Below are 13,614 nucleotides of genomic sequence, written 5' to 3'. Positions count from 1 at the left end.
CATCCTTTCACTGGCTCCATGCCTTTGAGGGCTGGTTTTAGTGACACCTGCAGCTTCTAAATATGCAGTCTGCTTAATGAATAAAGAATGTGTATGCTTCTAATTGTCTTTATTCTTTGGCAGGAAAATATCAGAACTTGTAGAGTTTTAATTTTCTTTTTATCCTGTCTATTTTCTAAGATATTCCTTCAATTATATTCAAATTCAACAGGAGATAAAATTCTGTTCTCAAAAAGTCCTAATGCTCCTGTTCTTTATCTAAAAGTTTTTCGTTTTCTAAACAGTCTCTTTGAAATGCAATATTTGTAGCTTAAATAGTTATTAAAGAAGTCCTTGATTCTTCATAATTTTGGAGAAATGATTCTTTTTGTCTTCCAGAGTCGGGTGAGGGAGTTGTTTTTGTCCTGTTAAATAATTAAGTAATCCCCCACTAATATAAATATTCTATACTTTAAATGGCTTCTTATATTATTAATCAGTTTAATAGTTTATAGTACTAAATTTGGTACATACAACATTTGACATAGCAATGATATTAGGAAATTATGTTAGAAGCTTTGCATTTAGATAACCTATTTACAATTATGACAGGTTTCAGAGTAACAGCCGTGTTAGTCTGTATTCGCAAAAAGAAAAGGAGTACTTGTGGCACCTTAGAGACTAACCAATTTATTTGAGCATGAGCTTTCGTGAGCTACAGCTCACTTCATCAGATGCATACCGTGGAAACTGCAGCAGACTTTATATATACACAGAGAATATGAAACAATACCTCCTCCCACCCCACTGTCCTGCTGGTAATAGCTTATCTAAAGTGATCATCAGGTTGGGCCATTTCCAGCACAAATCCAGGTTTTCTCACCCTCCACCCCCCCACACAAATTCACTCTCCTGCTGGTGATAGCCCATCCAAAGTGACAACTCTTTACACAATGTGCATGATAATCAAGTTGGGCCATTTCCTGCACAAATCCAGGTTCTCTCACCCCCTCACCCCCCTCCCAAAAACCACACACACAAACTCACTATCCTGCTGGTAATAGCTCATCCAAAGTGACCATTCTCCCTACAATGTGCATGATAATCAAGGTGGGCCATTTCCAGCACAAATCCAGGTTTTCTCACACACACCCCACCCCCATACACACACAAACTCACTCTCCTGCTGGTAATAGCTCATCCAAACTGACCACTCTCCAAGTTTAAATCCAAGTTACAAGTACTCCTTTTCTATTTACAATTATGCATTTCATAGAGATGTTTGCCATTTCAGCACGTAAGAAATAAACAAAAGGTTTATAACATTTCCAACTATATATTTATGACAGAGCCTTCAAGAAAAACATAAAGGGAAAGGTAAACCCCTTTAAAATCCCTCCTGGCCAGAGGAAAAATCCTCTCACCTGTAAAGGGTTAATAAGCTAAAGGTAACCTCGCTGGCACCTGACCAAAATCTCCAATGAGGAGATAATATACTTTCAAAAGCTGGGAGGAGGGAGAAAAACAAAGCGTCTGTGTCTGTCTGAATGATGCTTTTGCTGGAGACAGAACAGGAATGGAGTCTTAGAATTTAGTTAAGTAATCTAGCTAGGTATGTGTTAGATTATGATTTTTTAAATGGCTGAGAAAATAGCTGTGCTGAATTGAATGAATATTCCTGTGTATGTGCCTTTTTTGTAACTTAAGGTTTTGCCTAGAGGGATTCTCTGTTTTGAATCTAATTACCCTGTAAGGTATTTACCATCCTGATTTGCGATGTGACAGAGACTGCCGAGACTCATCAAGCCCTCGGATCGCTACCCCTTCCTGCTTCTTCATGTGGGCACCAATGATACTGCCAAGAATGACCTTGAGCGGATCACTGCGGACTACGTGGCTCTGGGAAGAAGGATAAAGGAGTTTGAGGTGCAAGTGGTGTTCTTGTCCATCCTCCCCATGGAAGGAAAAGGCCTGGGTAGAGACCGTCGAATCGTGGAAGTCAACGAATGGCTACGCAGGTGGTGTCGGAGAGAAGGCTTTGGATTCTTTGACCATGGGATGGTGTTCCAAGAAGGAGTGCTAGGCAGAGACAGGCTCCACCTAACGAAGAGAGGGAAGAGCATCTTCGCAAGCAGGCTGGCTAACCTAGTGAGGAGGGCTTTAAACTAGGTTCACCGGGGGAAGGAGACCAAAGCCCTGAGGTAAGTGAGGAAGTGGAATACCGAGAGGAGGCGCGAGCAGGAGCGCATGAGAGGGGAGGTCTCCTGCCTCATACTGAGAGAGAGGGGCGATCAGCAGGTTACCTCAAGTGCCTATATACAAATGCACGAAGCCTGGGAAACAAGCAGGGAGAACTGGAAGTCCTGGCACAGTCAAGGAATTATGATGTGATTGGAATAACAGACTTGATGGGATAACTCACATGACTGGAGTACTGTCATGGATGGATATAAGCTGTTCAGGAAGGGCAGAAAAGGTGGGGGAGTTACACTGTATGTAAGGGAGCAGTATGACTGCTTAGAGCTCAAGTATGAAACTGCAGAAAAACCTGAGTGTCTTGATTAAGTTTAGAAGCGTGAACAACAAGGGTGATGTTGTGGTGGGAGTCTACTATAGACGACCACAGCAGGGGGATGAGGTGGACGAGGCTTTCTTCTGGCAACTTGCAGAAGTTAATAGATTGCAGGCCCTGGTTCTCATGGGAGACTTCAATCACCCCGATATCTGCTGGGAGATCAATACAGCAGTGCACAGGCAATCCAGGAAGTTTTTGGAAAATGTAGGGGACAATTTCCTGGTGCAAGTGCTGGAGGAACCAAGTAGGGGCAGAGCTCTTCTTGACCTGCTGCTCACAAACCGGGAAGAATTAGTAGGGGAAGCAAAAGTGGATGGGAACCTGGGAGGCAGTGACCATGAGATGGTCGAGTTCAGGATCCTACCATAAGGAAGAAAGAGCAGCAGAATACAGATCCTGGACTTCAGAAAAGCAGACTTTTACTCCCTCAGGGAACTGATGGGCAGGATCCCCTGGGAGAACAACATGAGGGGGAAAGGAGTCCAGGAGAGCTGGCTGTATTTTAAAGAATCCTTATTGAGGTTACAGGGACAAACCATCCTGATCTGTAGAAAGAATAGTAAATATGGCAGGCAACCAGCTTGGCTTAACAGTGAAATCCTTGCTGCTCTTAAATACAAAAAAGAAGCTTACAAGAAGTGGAAGATTGGACAAATGACCAGGGATGAGTATAAAAATATTGCTCGGGCATGCAGGAGTGAAATCAGGAAGGCCAAATCGCACCTGGAGTTGCAGCTAGCAAGAGATGTTCAGAGTAACAAGAAGGGTTTCTTCAGGTATGTTAGCAACAAGAAGAAAGTCAAGGAAAGTGTGGGCCCCTTACTGAATGAGGGAGGCAACCTAGTGACAGAGGATGTGGAAAAAGCGAATGTACTCAATGCTTTTTTTGCCTCTGTCTTCACGAACAAGGTCAGCTCCCAGACTACTGCACTGGGCAGCACAACATGGGGAGGAGGTGACCAGCCCTCTGTGGAGACAGAAGTGGTTCGGGACTATTTAGAAAAGCTGGACGAGCACAAGTCCATGGGGCCAGATGCATTGCATCCGAGAGTGCTAAAGGAGTTGGCAGCTGTGATTGCAGAGCCATTGGCCATTATTTTTGAAAACTCATGGTGATCGGGGGAGGTCCTGGGTGACTGGAAAAAGGCTAATGTAGTGCCCATCTTTAAAAAAGGGAAGAAGGAGGATCCTGGGAACTACAGGCCAGTCAGCCTCACCTCAGTCCCTGGAAAAATCATGGAGCAGGTCCTCAAGGAATCAATGCTGAAGCACTTAGAGGAAAGTGATCAGGAACAGTCAGCATGGATTCACCAAGGGCAAGTCATGCCTGACTAATCTAATTGCCTACTATGATGAGATAACTGATTCTGTGGATGAAGGGAAAGCAGTGGACATGTTCCTTAACTTTAGCAAAGCTTTTGACACAGTCTCCCACAGTATTCTTGCCAGCAAGTTAAAGAAGTATGGGCTGGATGAATGGACTATAAGGTGGATAGAAAGCTGGCTAGATTGTCGGGTTCAACAGGTAGTGATCAATGGCTCGATGTCCAGTTGGCAGCCAGTATCAAGTGGAGTGCGCCGGGGGTCAGTCCTGGGGCCGGTTTTCTTCAATATCTTCATAAATGATCTGGAGGATGGTGTGGATTGCACCCTCAGCAAGTTTGCAGATGACACTAAACTGGGAGGAGTGCTAGATACACTGAAGGGTAGGAAAAGGATACAGAGGGACCTAGAGAAATTGGAGGATTGGGCCAAAAGAAATCTGATGAGGTTCAACAAGGACAAGTGCAGAGTCCTGCACTTAGGACGGAAGAATCCAACGCACCGCTACAGACTGGGGACCGAATGGTTCGGCAGCAGTTCTGCAGAAAAGAACCTAGGGGTTACAGTGGATGAGAAGCTGGAGATGAGTCAACAGTGTGTCCTTGTTGCCAAGAAGGCCAATGGCATTTTGGGATGTATAAGTAGGGGCATTGCCAGCAGATTGAGGGACATGATTGTTCTCCTCTATTCGACATTGGTGAGGCCTCATCTGGAGTACTGTGTCCAGTTTGGGGCCCCACACTACAAGAAGGATTTGGAAAGAGTCCAGTGGAGGGCAACAAATGATTAGGGGACTGGAACACATGACTTCTGAGGAGGGGCTGAGGGAACTGGGATTGTTTAGTCTGTGGAAGAGAAGTATGAGGGGGGATTTGATAGCTGCTTTCAACTACCTGAAAGGGGGTTCCAAAGAGGATGGCTCTAGACTGTTCTCAGTGGTAGCAGATGACAGAACAAGGAGTAATGGTCTCAAGTTCCAGTGGGGGAGATTTAGGTTGGATATTAGGAAAAACTTTTTCACTAGGAGGGTGGTGAAACACTGGAATGCATTACCTAGGGATGTGGTGGAATCTCGTTCCCTAGAAGTTTTTAAGGTCAGGCTTGACAAAGCCCTGGCTGGGATGATTTAATCTGGGATTGGTCCTGCTTTGAGCAGGGGCTTGGACTAGATGACCTCCTGACGTCCCTTCCAAACCTGATATTCTATGATTTTACAGAGATTCTTTTTTTACTTCTATTAAAAGCCTTCTTGTAAGGAAACTGAATACTTTTTCATTGTTCTAAGATCCAAGGGTTTGGGTCTGTGGTCACCTATGCAAATTGGTAAGGATTTTTACCAAACCTTCCCCAGGAAGTGGGGTGCAAGGGTTGAGAGGATTTTGGGGGGAAAGACATTTCCAAACTACATTTTTTCAGGAACCCAGATAAAGTTTGGTGGTGGCAGTGGAAGTCCAAGGGTAAAATAGTTTGTACCTTGGGAAAGTGTTAACCTAAGCTGGTAAAAGTAAGCTTAGGAGGTTTTCATGCAGGTCCCCACATCTGTACCGTAGAGTTCAGAGTGGGGAAGGAACCTTGACAGGCCCTTCTTTGCGAAAAGAGAATGGAAGGGTTCACTTTATGCTTAGAGAACACATCCCTACATTCCTCTGTGAAATATCCTGAGTAAAGAACATCCTTACAGTCTGTTACATGACCAGGTTTTTCCTAAACTATCTTTACAACGTTTGTTTTTCTTGAGATAAGGATTTATATATCTACCGAACAGGTATCTTCTTCCAGGCAGAAGTGCCCTGATCTTGATAAAACACTCTTTTCATTTAGTTTCGACCAAATGGTGTTACCAGTTGCTATTTTTAGAATTAAAACTCCTATCAAATACTCTATAAAAAGCACCCATCACAACAACCATGTTTACATCTCTAACCAAAAAATTAGTATTAAGAAATTGGCATAGAACATTAAAGCAAAATAAAGTTAAAAATGGAGCTTTACTGAGTTTGTATATTCCCTCTTAGGAGAAATAAATATGGTCTGATCTCCCTTGACACACATCCCCAAGATGACAGAAAGCAGAAGCGTCTTGGAATTCCTTTGATTAGCTTAAAGAAAAGGAGTACTTGTGGCACCTTAGAGACTAACCAATTTATTTGAGCATGAGCTGTAGCTCACGAAAGCTCATGCTCAAATAAATTGGTTAGTCTCTAAGGTGCCACAAGTACTCCTTTTCTTTTTGCGAATACAGACTAACACGGCTGTTACTCTGAAACCTTTGATTAGCTTGAACATCTCATAACATAACTAACTAAGAACATAACATGCATTGTCCTATTCACCGAGCATCCTGGCTACAACATACATGTAGATGTATCTTAATATTCAGGAAATGTGCAAATAAGTTTGTAATTAATTATATTGTAAGAATAATTTAATACCTATTTTTGTTTTGATACTGAGGTATTTCCACAGACCCCTCTATGAGCACATTTCCCTTGCCTCAGATTCCCCCAATCTTCAACCAGGTCTTGGGCATGGTGAACCAACCATGATTAAGGCTCTGTGTTTGTCACAGTGGCCATGGAAGTCATGAATTCCGTGACCTCCATGACTTCTGCAGCAGCTGGTCTGCCTGGCCCGAGGACCACCTGAGCAGCTTGGGCAGCCTCCGGGCCAGGTGCACCTGCCACTTCTAGAGCAGTCTCATGCCCCCACACCCCTCAGCAGCAGGAGTTTGGGTAAGGGGCGGTTGGGGGACAGGGCCTAGAAGGGTGACAGGAACTCTCCTTCCTCAACTCCTAGCTCCTAGCTAGGCTTCTCCTAGCCTCTGCCCACAGGCACTACCCCCGCAGCTCCCACTGGTCACAGTTCCCAGCTAATGGGAGCTACAGAACCGTGGCTTGGGGCGGAGCGGAGGCAGCACATGGAGCTAGGACAAGGGTGGGCAAAATATGGCCCACGGGCTGGATTCAGCCCCTCAGGGCTTTGGATCTGGCCCGCAGGGTTGCCACCCCCATGGTGCTGCTCCCGGATGTCCAGCACCAGTCCCTGTGGCCCCTGGTTGGTGGTGCAGAGGGCTCTGTGCGCTGCCCTCGCCTGCAGGCACCACCCCCAGTAGCTCCCATTGGCTGGGAATGGGGAACTGCAGCCAATGGGAGCTTCAGGGGAGGTGCACGCAGAGCCCTCTGCCCCCCCAGGAGCCGCAGGGACATGGTGCTGTCTGCTTCTGGGAGCAGCATGGGGCCAGGGCAAACAGGCAGGGAGCCTGCCCTGGCACCTGTGCACGCCACTGTCACCCCGGAGCTGCTCCAGGTAAACGGTGCCAGGCTGCAGCCCAACCCCCTCCTGCACCCCGCACCCCAACTCTCTGCCCTGAGCCCCCTGCCTGCATCCCAACCCCCTTCTGCACCTCTACTGCACCCCAACCCCTTGCCCTGAGCCCCTTCCTGCACACTGCACTCCCTCCCACATCCCAATCTCCTGCCCCAGCCCTGCATGCAATTTCCATAACCAGATGTGGCCCTGGGGCCACAAAGTTTGCACACCCCTGAGCTAGGAGCTGGGGTCATTGCTTCCCAGGAGCTGGGAAGGGAGCCTACCCCAGCCCTGCCAGCCCCCCTCCCCAGCACCCACTGTGCCCCCTGGGCTGCCCTCCCAAGCCACCCCCACCCCAAGTTTTAGTAGGGGCGCATAGTAAGTCATGCACAGGTCACGGGCCGTGAATTTTTTGTTTACTGCCCGTGACATGTCTATGACTAAAACATAGCCTTAACCATGATTCCTCAGTAGGTCTGACTGAGTTTGGCTCCTGCAGGTCTTTCCTTTGAGAGTTATGACCTTTGGGTAATACAATGACCAGGCAGATGGTGCTGTTGCCACCACCACCTTGTCCTCCTCCACTTCCTGCCAGCAGTAAAGATGAGTGATCTACTATAGTGCACTTTCTCTGAACTATGAGAAGCAGAAAGGGCTGAAGTGCTGGTTTGTAGCAAGCAGAGTCAGGATTCCAGAAGTTGGCTGCTGTCCAAGACTGTAGGCTTTATTTTTTGAAAGACTCTTCAAACTCCTTCCTTTCTTCTGCTTCCTCTGACCACACCCTTCAACTCTGATTCCCCAGCTGGCCACATAGTCCAAAAAGATCACATAGAATCATAGAAACGTAGGGCTGGAACAGACCTTGAGAGGTCAGCTAGTCTACACACTCATGTTGACGCCGGGCCAAGTAAACCTAGATCATCCCTGAAAGGTGTTTGTGTAACTTGTTCTTAAAGGCCTTCAATGACAGGGAATCTACAACCTTCCTTGGAAGCTTGTTCCAGTGCTTAACTATCCTTATAGTTTGTTTTTTGTAATAGCTAACCTTAATCTCCCTTGCTGCAGAGTAAGCCCTTTACTACTTGTCGTGCCTTCAGTGGACAAGGAGAACAGTGGATCACTGTCCTATTTATAACAGCCCTTAACATTTTGGAAGACTTTTTTCAGGTCCCCCACCCACCCCACCCCCAGTCTTCTTTCATTTTGTTATCTTTTAGTTTGCGAGAGACAGTGGGAATTGCAGTCTATGATATAGGTGGTTTGCAACGGCTCACGTGACTGAATAGGCCTATCATAGATTTCCATGATCTTTGGCAGTTATTGCAAATGTATGTATCTTGTTTGGGAGCTGTTCTTCTCTTCTCAGCACTCTTCTCATACCCTACTTTAACCTATCAGCATAAGTCAGCTTTTTAAAAACCTTTTATCATTTTTATTTTTGTCCTCAGGACTCTTCAATTTGTCTCTTTTTTTAAAGTATGACTTCCAAAACTGGACACATACTCTAGGCAAGGCCTCACCAAGTCAAGCGGAAGAATTAACCCCATGTCTTAAATACAACTCTTGTTAATACACCACAGAATGATATTAGCCTTTTTTCACACTGCATTATATTGTTTCCTACCACAGTGATTTGATCCCTCAGATTTGAAACAGGACAACAATGATAGAGCCAGTGAGAATTCCAATAGAAATGAGAAAACTACTCGTTTTCACCTGTACATACCAGAGCACTTTACAGAGGAGGGTAGTAGGGCTGCTGATAGAACAGTAGACTTACAGTATAGAATCAAAATTCAGGACACAAACTCAATTCTTTATTCCTCGGCATCAGGCCAGGAGTACTGCAGAAGCAGCCTTTCACACTGCTGTGCTGTCACCTCTCCACCTTGCTGCTGCAACATTGAGCTCCTGTTTGCCACGAAGGGCTGTGTTCAGTTCAGAATGATCCGTATTTGTGCTGGAACATTAGTGGGGTTAACAAGTCACACAGAGAATGGGTGTCGGAAAAGATTTATGGGAGAGACTTGTCTTCTTCCATAGTAAGACATACCACAAATATCCCACAGAGATATTTAAATCTTGTATAAATTTTTAAGCAACTTTGGTTTTTTTTTCTTTCAGTGATGTCTTGTGTGGAAGACTGCAGTGTGTTAATGTGAAAAAAATACCTCAGATGAAAAGTCTTGGGTCCATAGTTCAAACCCCAGTTGATGATATCTTGTGTTGGGGTACAGAATTTCATGCTGGGAGAGACACAGTGGATGTTGGCTCAGTGGGAGATGGCACAGCATGTGGTGATAACAAGGTACTGTAGTAAGTATAGTTAGATTTGTGAATAGGGTGGAACAGAGATTAAATGGAGAGGAAGGCCTTGAACATCTCTTCCCCACTCCAGATTTCCTTCCCTTCTTTTACTTGAAAAACCTTAGCGATCCCTGTAAGGACAGCCTGTTCTCACCCACAAGCAGCTGAAGAAGACCAACTTAACTCTCTTTACAAGGATCAGGAGATGTTCTATTCCCTTTTGTGGGTGGATGGAGAAATGGTAAGTAGGGGCCAGTGTCACAGTCCTGAGGTTCTCTGCGCTTTTGAAAATTCCACCTCAGGGCCTAAATACCTTTACAAATCTGTCCCTAGATGTCTTCTTCCCTCCTGAAGTTGCTAAACTATCTAAATCCATCTTCATTTGCTCAGTATATACCAGAGCATGACTAAAAAGACAATACCGTTCAGGAAGAATGTTTTTACAAAAAAGTTGATCTTGCAACATGGTCTGAGTATAGTTAGACTTGAATTAAGCCTTCTCCGCCTGGGTATCTATCTGGGTTTGAACTACAAATCTAGATACAAAATCCTCAAGTGTTAAAATAGTGGTTAAAACATCTAGGGTCTATTTCAGGGGCAGGCAAACTATGGCCCGTGGGCCACATCCGGCCCATCAAACCATTTAATCAGGCCCCCAGCTCCCACCGGTGAGCAGGGTCGGAGTTTGCCCCGCTTTGGCACTCCAGCTGGGGAGTGGGGTCGAGGGCTTGCTCTGCTCCGCACGTCTCCCAGGAAGCAACCAGCATGACCTCCCTCCGGCTCAAACCCTCACCCTCCCGGCTCCTCTGTAGAACACAGAGGCATGGCGAAGTGGCTCTGCGCACCGCCTCGTCAGCAGGCGCCATCCCCACAGCTCCCATTTGCCACAGTTCCTGGCCAATGGGAGCTGTACAGGTGGTGCCTGCGGCCGGGGCGGTGTGCAGAGCTGCCTGGCTGCGCCTCTGAGCCAGAGGGGGGATGTGCTTCCGGGAGCTGCTTGCGTAAGTGCTGCCTGAAACCTGCACCCCTGAGCCCCCCCCCACCCCGTGATCATCCAATCCCCTGCCACAGCCCTGATATCCCTCCTGCCCTCCAAATAAGGTAAGCCTAACTTCAGTACCAGGCAAACTGGTTGAAACTATAGTAAAGAACAGAATTATCAGACACAGAGATTAACATAATTTTGTGGGGAAGAGTCAACACCCCTTTTGTAAAGGGAAATCATGCCTCACCAATCTATTAGAATTATTTGAGGTCAACAAACATATGGACAAGGATACAGTGGATATATTGTATTTGGACTTTCAGTAAGCCTTTGACAAGGTACCTCACCAAAGGCACTTAAGCAAAGTAAGGAGTCATGGGGTAACAGGGAAAAATCTCTCATGGATCAGTAACTAGTTAAAAGACAGGAAACAAGGGTAAGAAGAAATTGTCAGTTTGCTACTTAACTGTCTCCATTCTGCAATGTTCCCCAGAGAGCTGTACTGGGACCAGTGCTGTTCAACATATTCATAAATGATCTGGAAAAGGGAGTATATATTGCAATGAAGACAGGTGCAAAGAATTCATTTAGCTTCTCCGCAATGGCCTTATCTTCCTTGAGTATTCTTTTAGCAATTCGATCATCCAGTGGCTCCACTGACTGTTTGGCAGGCTTCTTGCTTCTGATGTACCTTTTTTTTTTGCTATATAGTTTTTCAGTCTTTTGCTAGTTATTCTTCAAATTCTTTTCTGGCCTACCTAATTATATTTTTACACTTGTCGTGCTAGAGCTTATGCTCTTCTCTATTGTACTCAGCAAGATTTGACTTCCAATTTTTAAATGATGCCTTTTAGCCTCTAACCAACTTTTTTACTCTCCTAGTTTTAGTCATGGTGGCATTTTTTATCCTTACTACTTTTTTTTAATTTGGGGTATGCATTTAATTGGAGCCTCTATTATATTGTTTTTAGAAAGTTTCCTTGAAGCTTGCAGACATTTCACTCTTGTGACTGTTCCTTTTAATTTCCATTTAACTAGCTTCCTCATTTTTGTGTACTTCCCCTTTTTGAAGTTAAGAAACACAGTGGTGGGTTTCTTTTGGTTCCTCTCCCCCCATCAGGATGTTAAATTTAATTACATTATGCTCACTATTACCAAACATTTCAACTGTATTAACCTCTTGGACCAGATGCTGTGCGCCACTTAAGACTAAATCAAGAATTGCCTCTCCCCTCATGGGTTCTGGGACTAGCTGCTCCAGGAAGCAGTCATTAATGGGGTCCAGAAAGTTTCTCTCTGCATCATGTCCTGAAGTGACAAGCTCCCAGTCAATGTGGGGATAGTTCAAATCCTCCATTACTACAAAATTTTCTATTTTTTATAGCCTCAATTTCTAGGAGCATTTCACCATCACCATCCTGGTCAGGTGGTTGGTAGTATATTTTTACCACTGTACTCTTATTATTCAAACATTGATTGCTGCCATTCTACCAAGTTTCTGTGATGCCTATTATATCAATATCCTCATTTAATACTAGGCACTCAAGTTCACCCATCTTAGTATTTGGATTTCTAGCATTTGTATACAAGCACTTTTTTTAAATTTGTCATTTTTTAGTTGTTTATGTGATGTAATTGAATGGGACTTTTTTCATCTGACTGTTTCACTTCAGTTCCTACTGTTAGATGTTGATACATGCTTGGCTGTGTGCGTGTTCCCTCTGTGTGCTGTCCCAGCCCTGTGCAGACAGCTGGCATAGCAGAACTCAAGCAAACTGCCCAATGATCACAAGATCCGTTAAGGAATGAAGGCACCCAGCCAGGTTTATTGTTGACAAAGCATGGTACTAGTATCCTGCAGACTCTACTGGACCTATATATATATATACACACATATATATATATATATATACACACACCCATAAAAATGGACCAGCTCAGTGAACTGAGGGACTTTCCATTCCTCCCTAGGCCAGACAAAGATACTCACTCTAAGATACATCTTTATACCCGATACAAACAAATTAATACTGCCCCTCTGACATAGTTACTGCCCCCTGATGTGGCTAGTTCTCACTCATTGCCTTGTACATGTTGGTTTGATCAAAACATCTCTATTCAGTACTGTCATCCTGACCTTATCTTTTAGGAGGGGTCAGTATGTTCCTGTTCTACTTGGGGAGTGTTTTTGTATCATCCTTCATATAGGGATGTTCTGGTACCACTTGATATCGGGGTGTGTTTGCGTATTTACTCTGTGACTACCACTTCTTAGGAATGTGTATTTCTGCAATATCAGCCCTGTTCTTGCCAGATTCTGTGAGCCTCATACCAGGCCTCTAATATCAGGGCTTATGATCTCAGGCTGTCTTCCTATTACACCTACCTGTACTTTATCAACATCCATCATCTCCTCTTCACTAGGATGTAGAGAATCCCCATTAATAGATCCTCAATTATGGGATGTCTTTGTCTGTACTGTGTGCTCCTCTGAACCTGTCGGCTTTACCCCCAGTCCCTAGTTTAAAAGCTCCTCTAACACCTTGATAATTTTAAATGCCAGCAATTCAGATCAGTTTTGGTTTAGATGGCGCCCATCTTTTCTGGATAGGCCTCCCTTTCCCCAAAGATTCCCTAGTTCCTAATAAACCTAAACCCCTGCTCCCTATACCATCATCTGCATGCATCCGATGAAGGGAGCTGTAGCTCACGAAAGCTTATGCTCAAATAAATTTGTTCGTCTCTAAGGTGCCACAAGTCCTCCTTTTCTTTTTGCATATACAGACTAATGCGGCTGTTACTCTGAAACCTGTCATCCATGTATTGACACCCTTCCATTCTGCCTGTGTAACTGACCCTGCATGTGGAACTGGAAGCATTTCAGAGAATGCTACCATGGAGATCCTGGACTTCAGTCTCATACCTAGCATCCTAAATGTGGCCTCCAGGCCCTCTTTCCTCATTTCCATATGTTATTAATACTTAAATGTACCAGGACCACCAGCTCCTCCCCAGCTCTATACATAAGTCTGTCTAGATGTCTCGAGAAATCCAGTCTTCACACCCAGGTGGGCAATTCACCATATGGTTCTCCCAGTCATCACAAAGCCAACTATCTGTTTCTAATGATTGAATC

General features: G+C 44.9%; 1 protein-coding gene across 1 annotated transcript in view; it reads left to right on the top strand.

Annotated features, from left to right (window-relative positions):
• The window catches only part of LOC311514775 (disintegrin and metalloproteinase domain-containing protein 29-like), a gene marked incomplete at both ends in the record, with an annotated part of 70,751 nt that overhangs the window by 19,976 nt on the left and 37,161 nt on the right, over nucleotides 1–13,614 (top strand). Inside the window, one exon of the mRNA XM_084617470.1 lies at nucleotides 9,311–9,494. Coding sequence (XP_084473596.1) covers nucleotides 9,311–9,494 — 184 coding nt within the window. The remainder of the gene's footprint in view (nucleotides 1–9,310; nucleotides 9,495–13,614) is intronic.

The sequence above is a fragment of the Lepidochelys olivacea genome (assembly GCF_965140295.1).
Source record: "Lepidochelys olivacea isolate rLepOli2 genome assembly, chromosome: 1".
Lineage (NCBI taxonomy): Eukaryota > Metazoa > Chordata > Testudines > Cheloniidae > Lepidochelys > Lepidochelys olivacea.
This window is presented reverse-complemented; position numbering and strand designations above follow the sequence as displayed.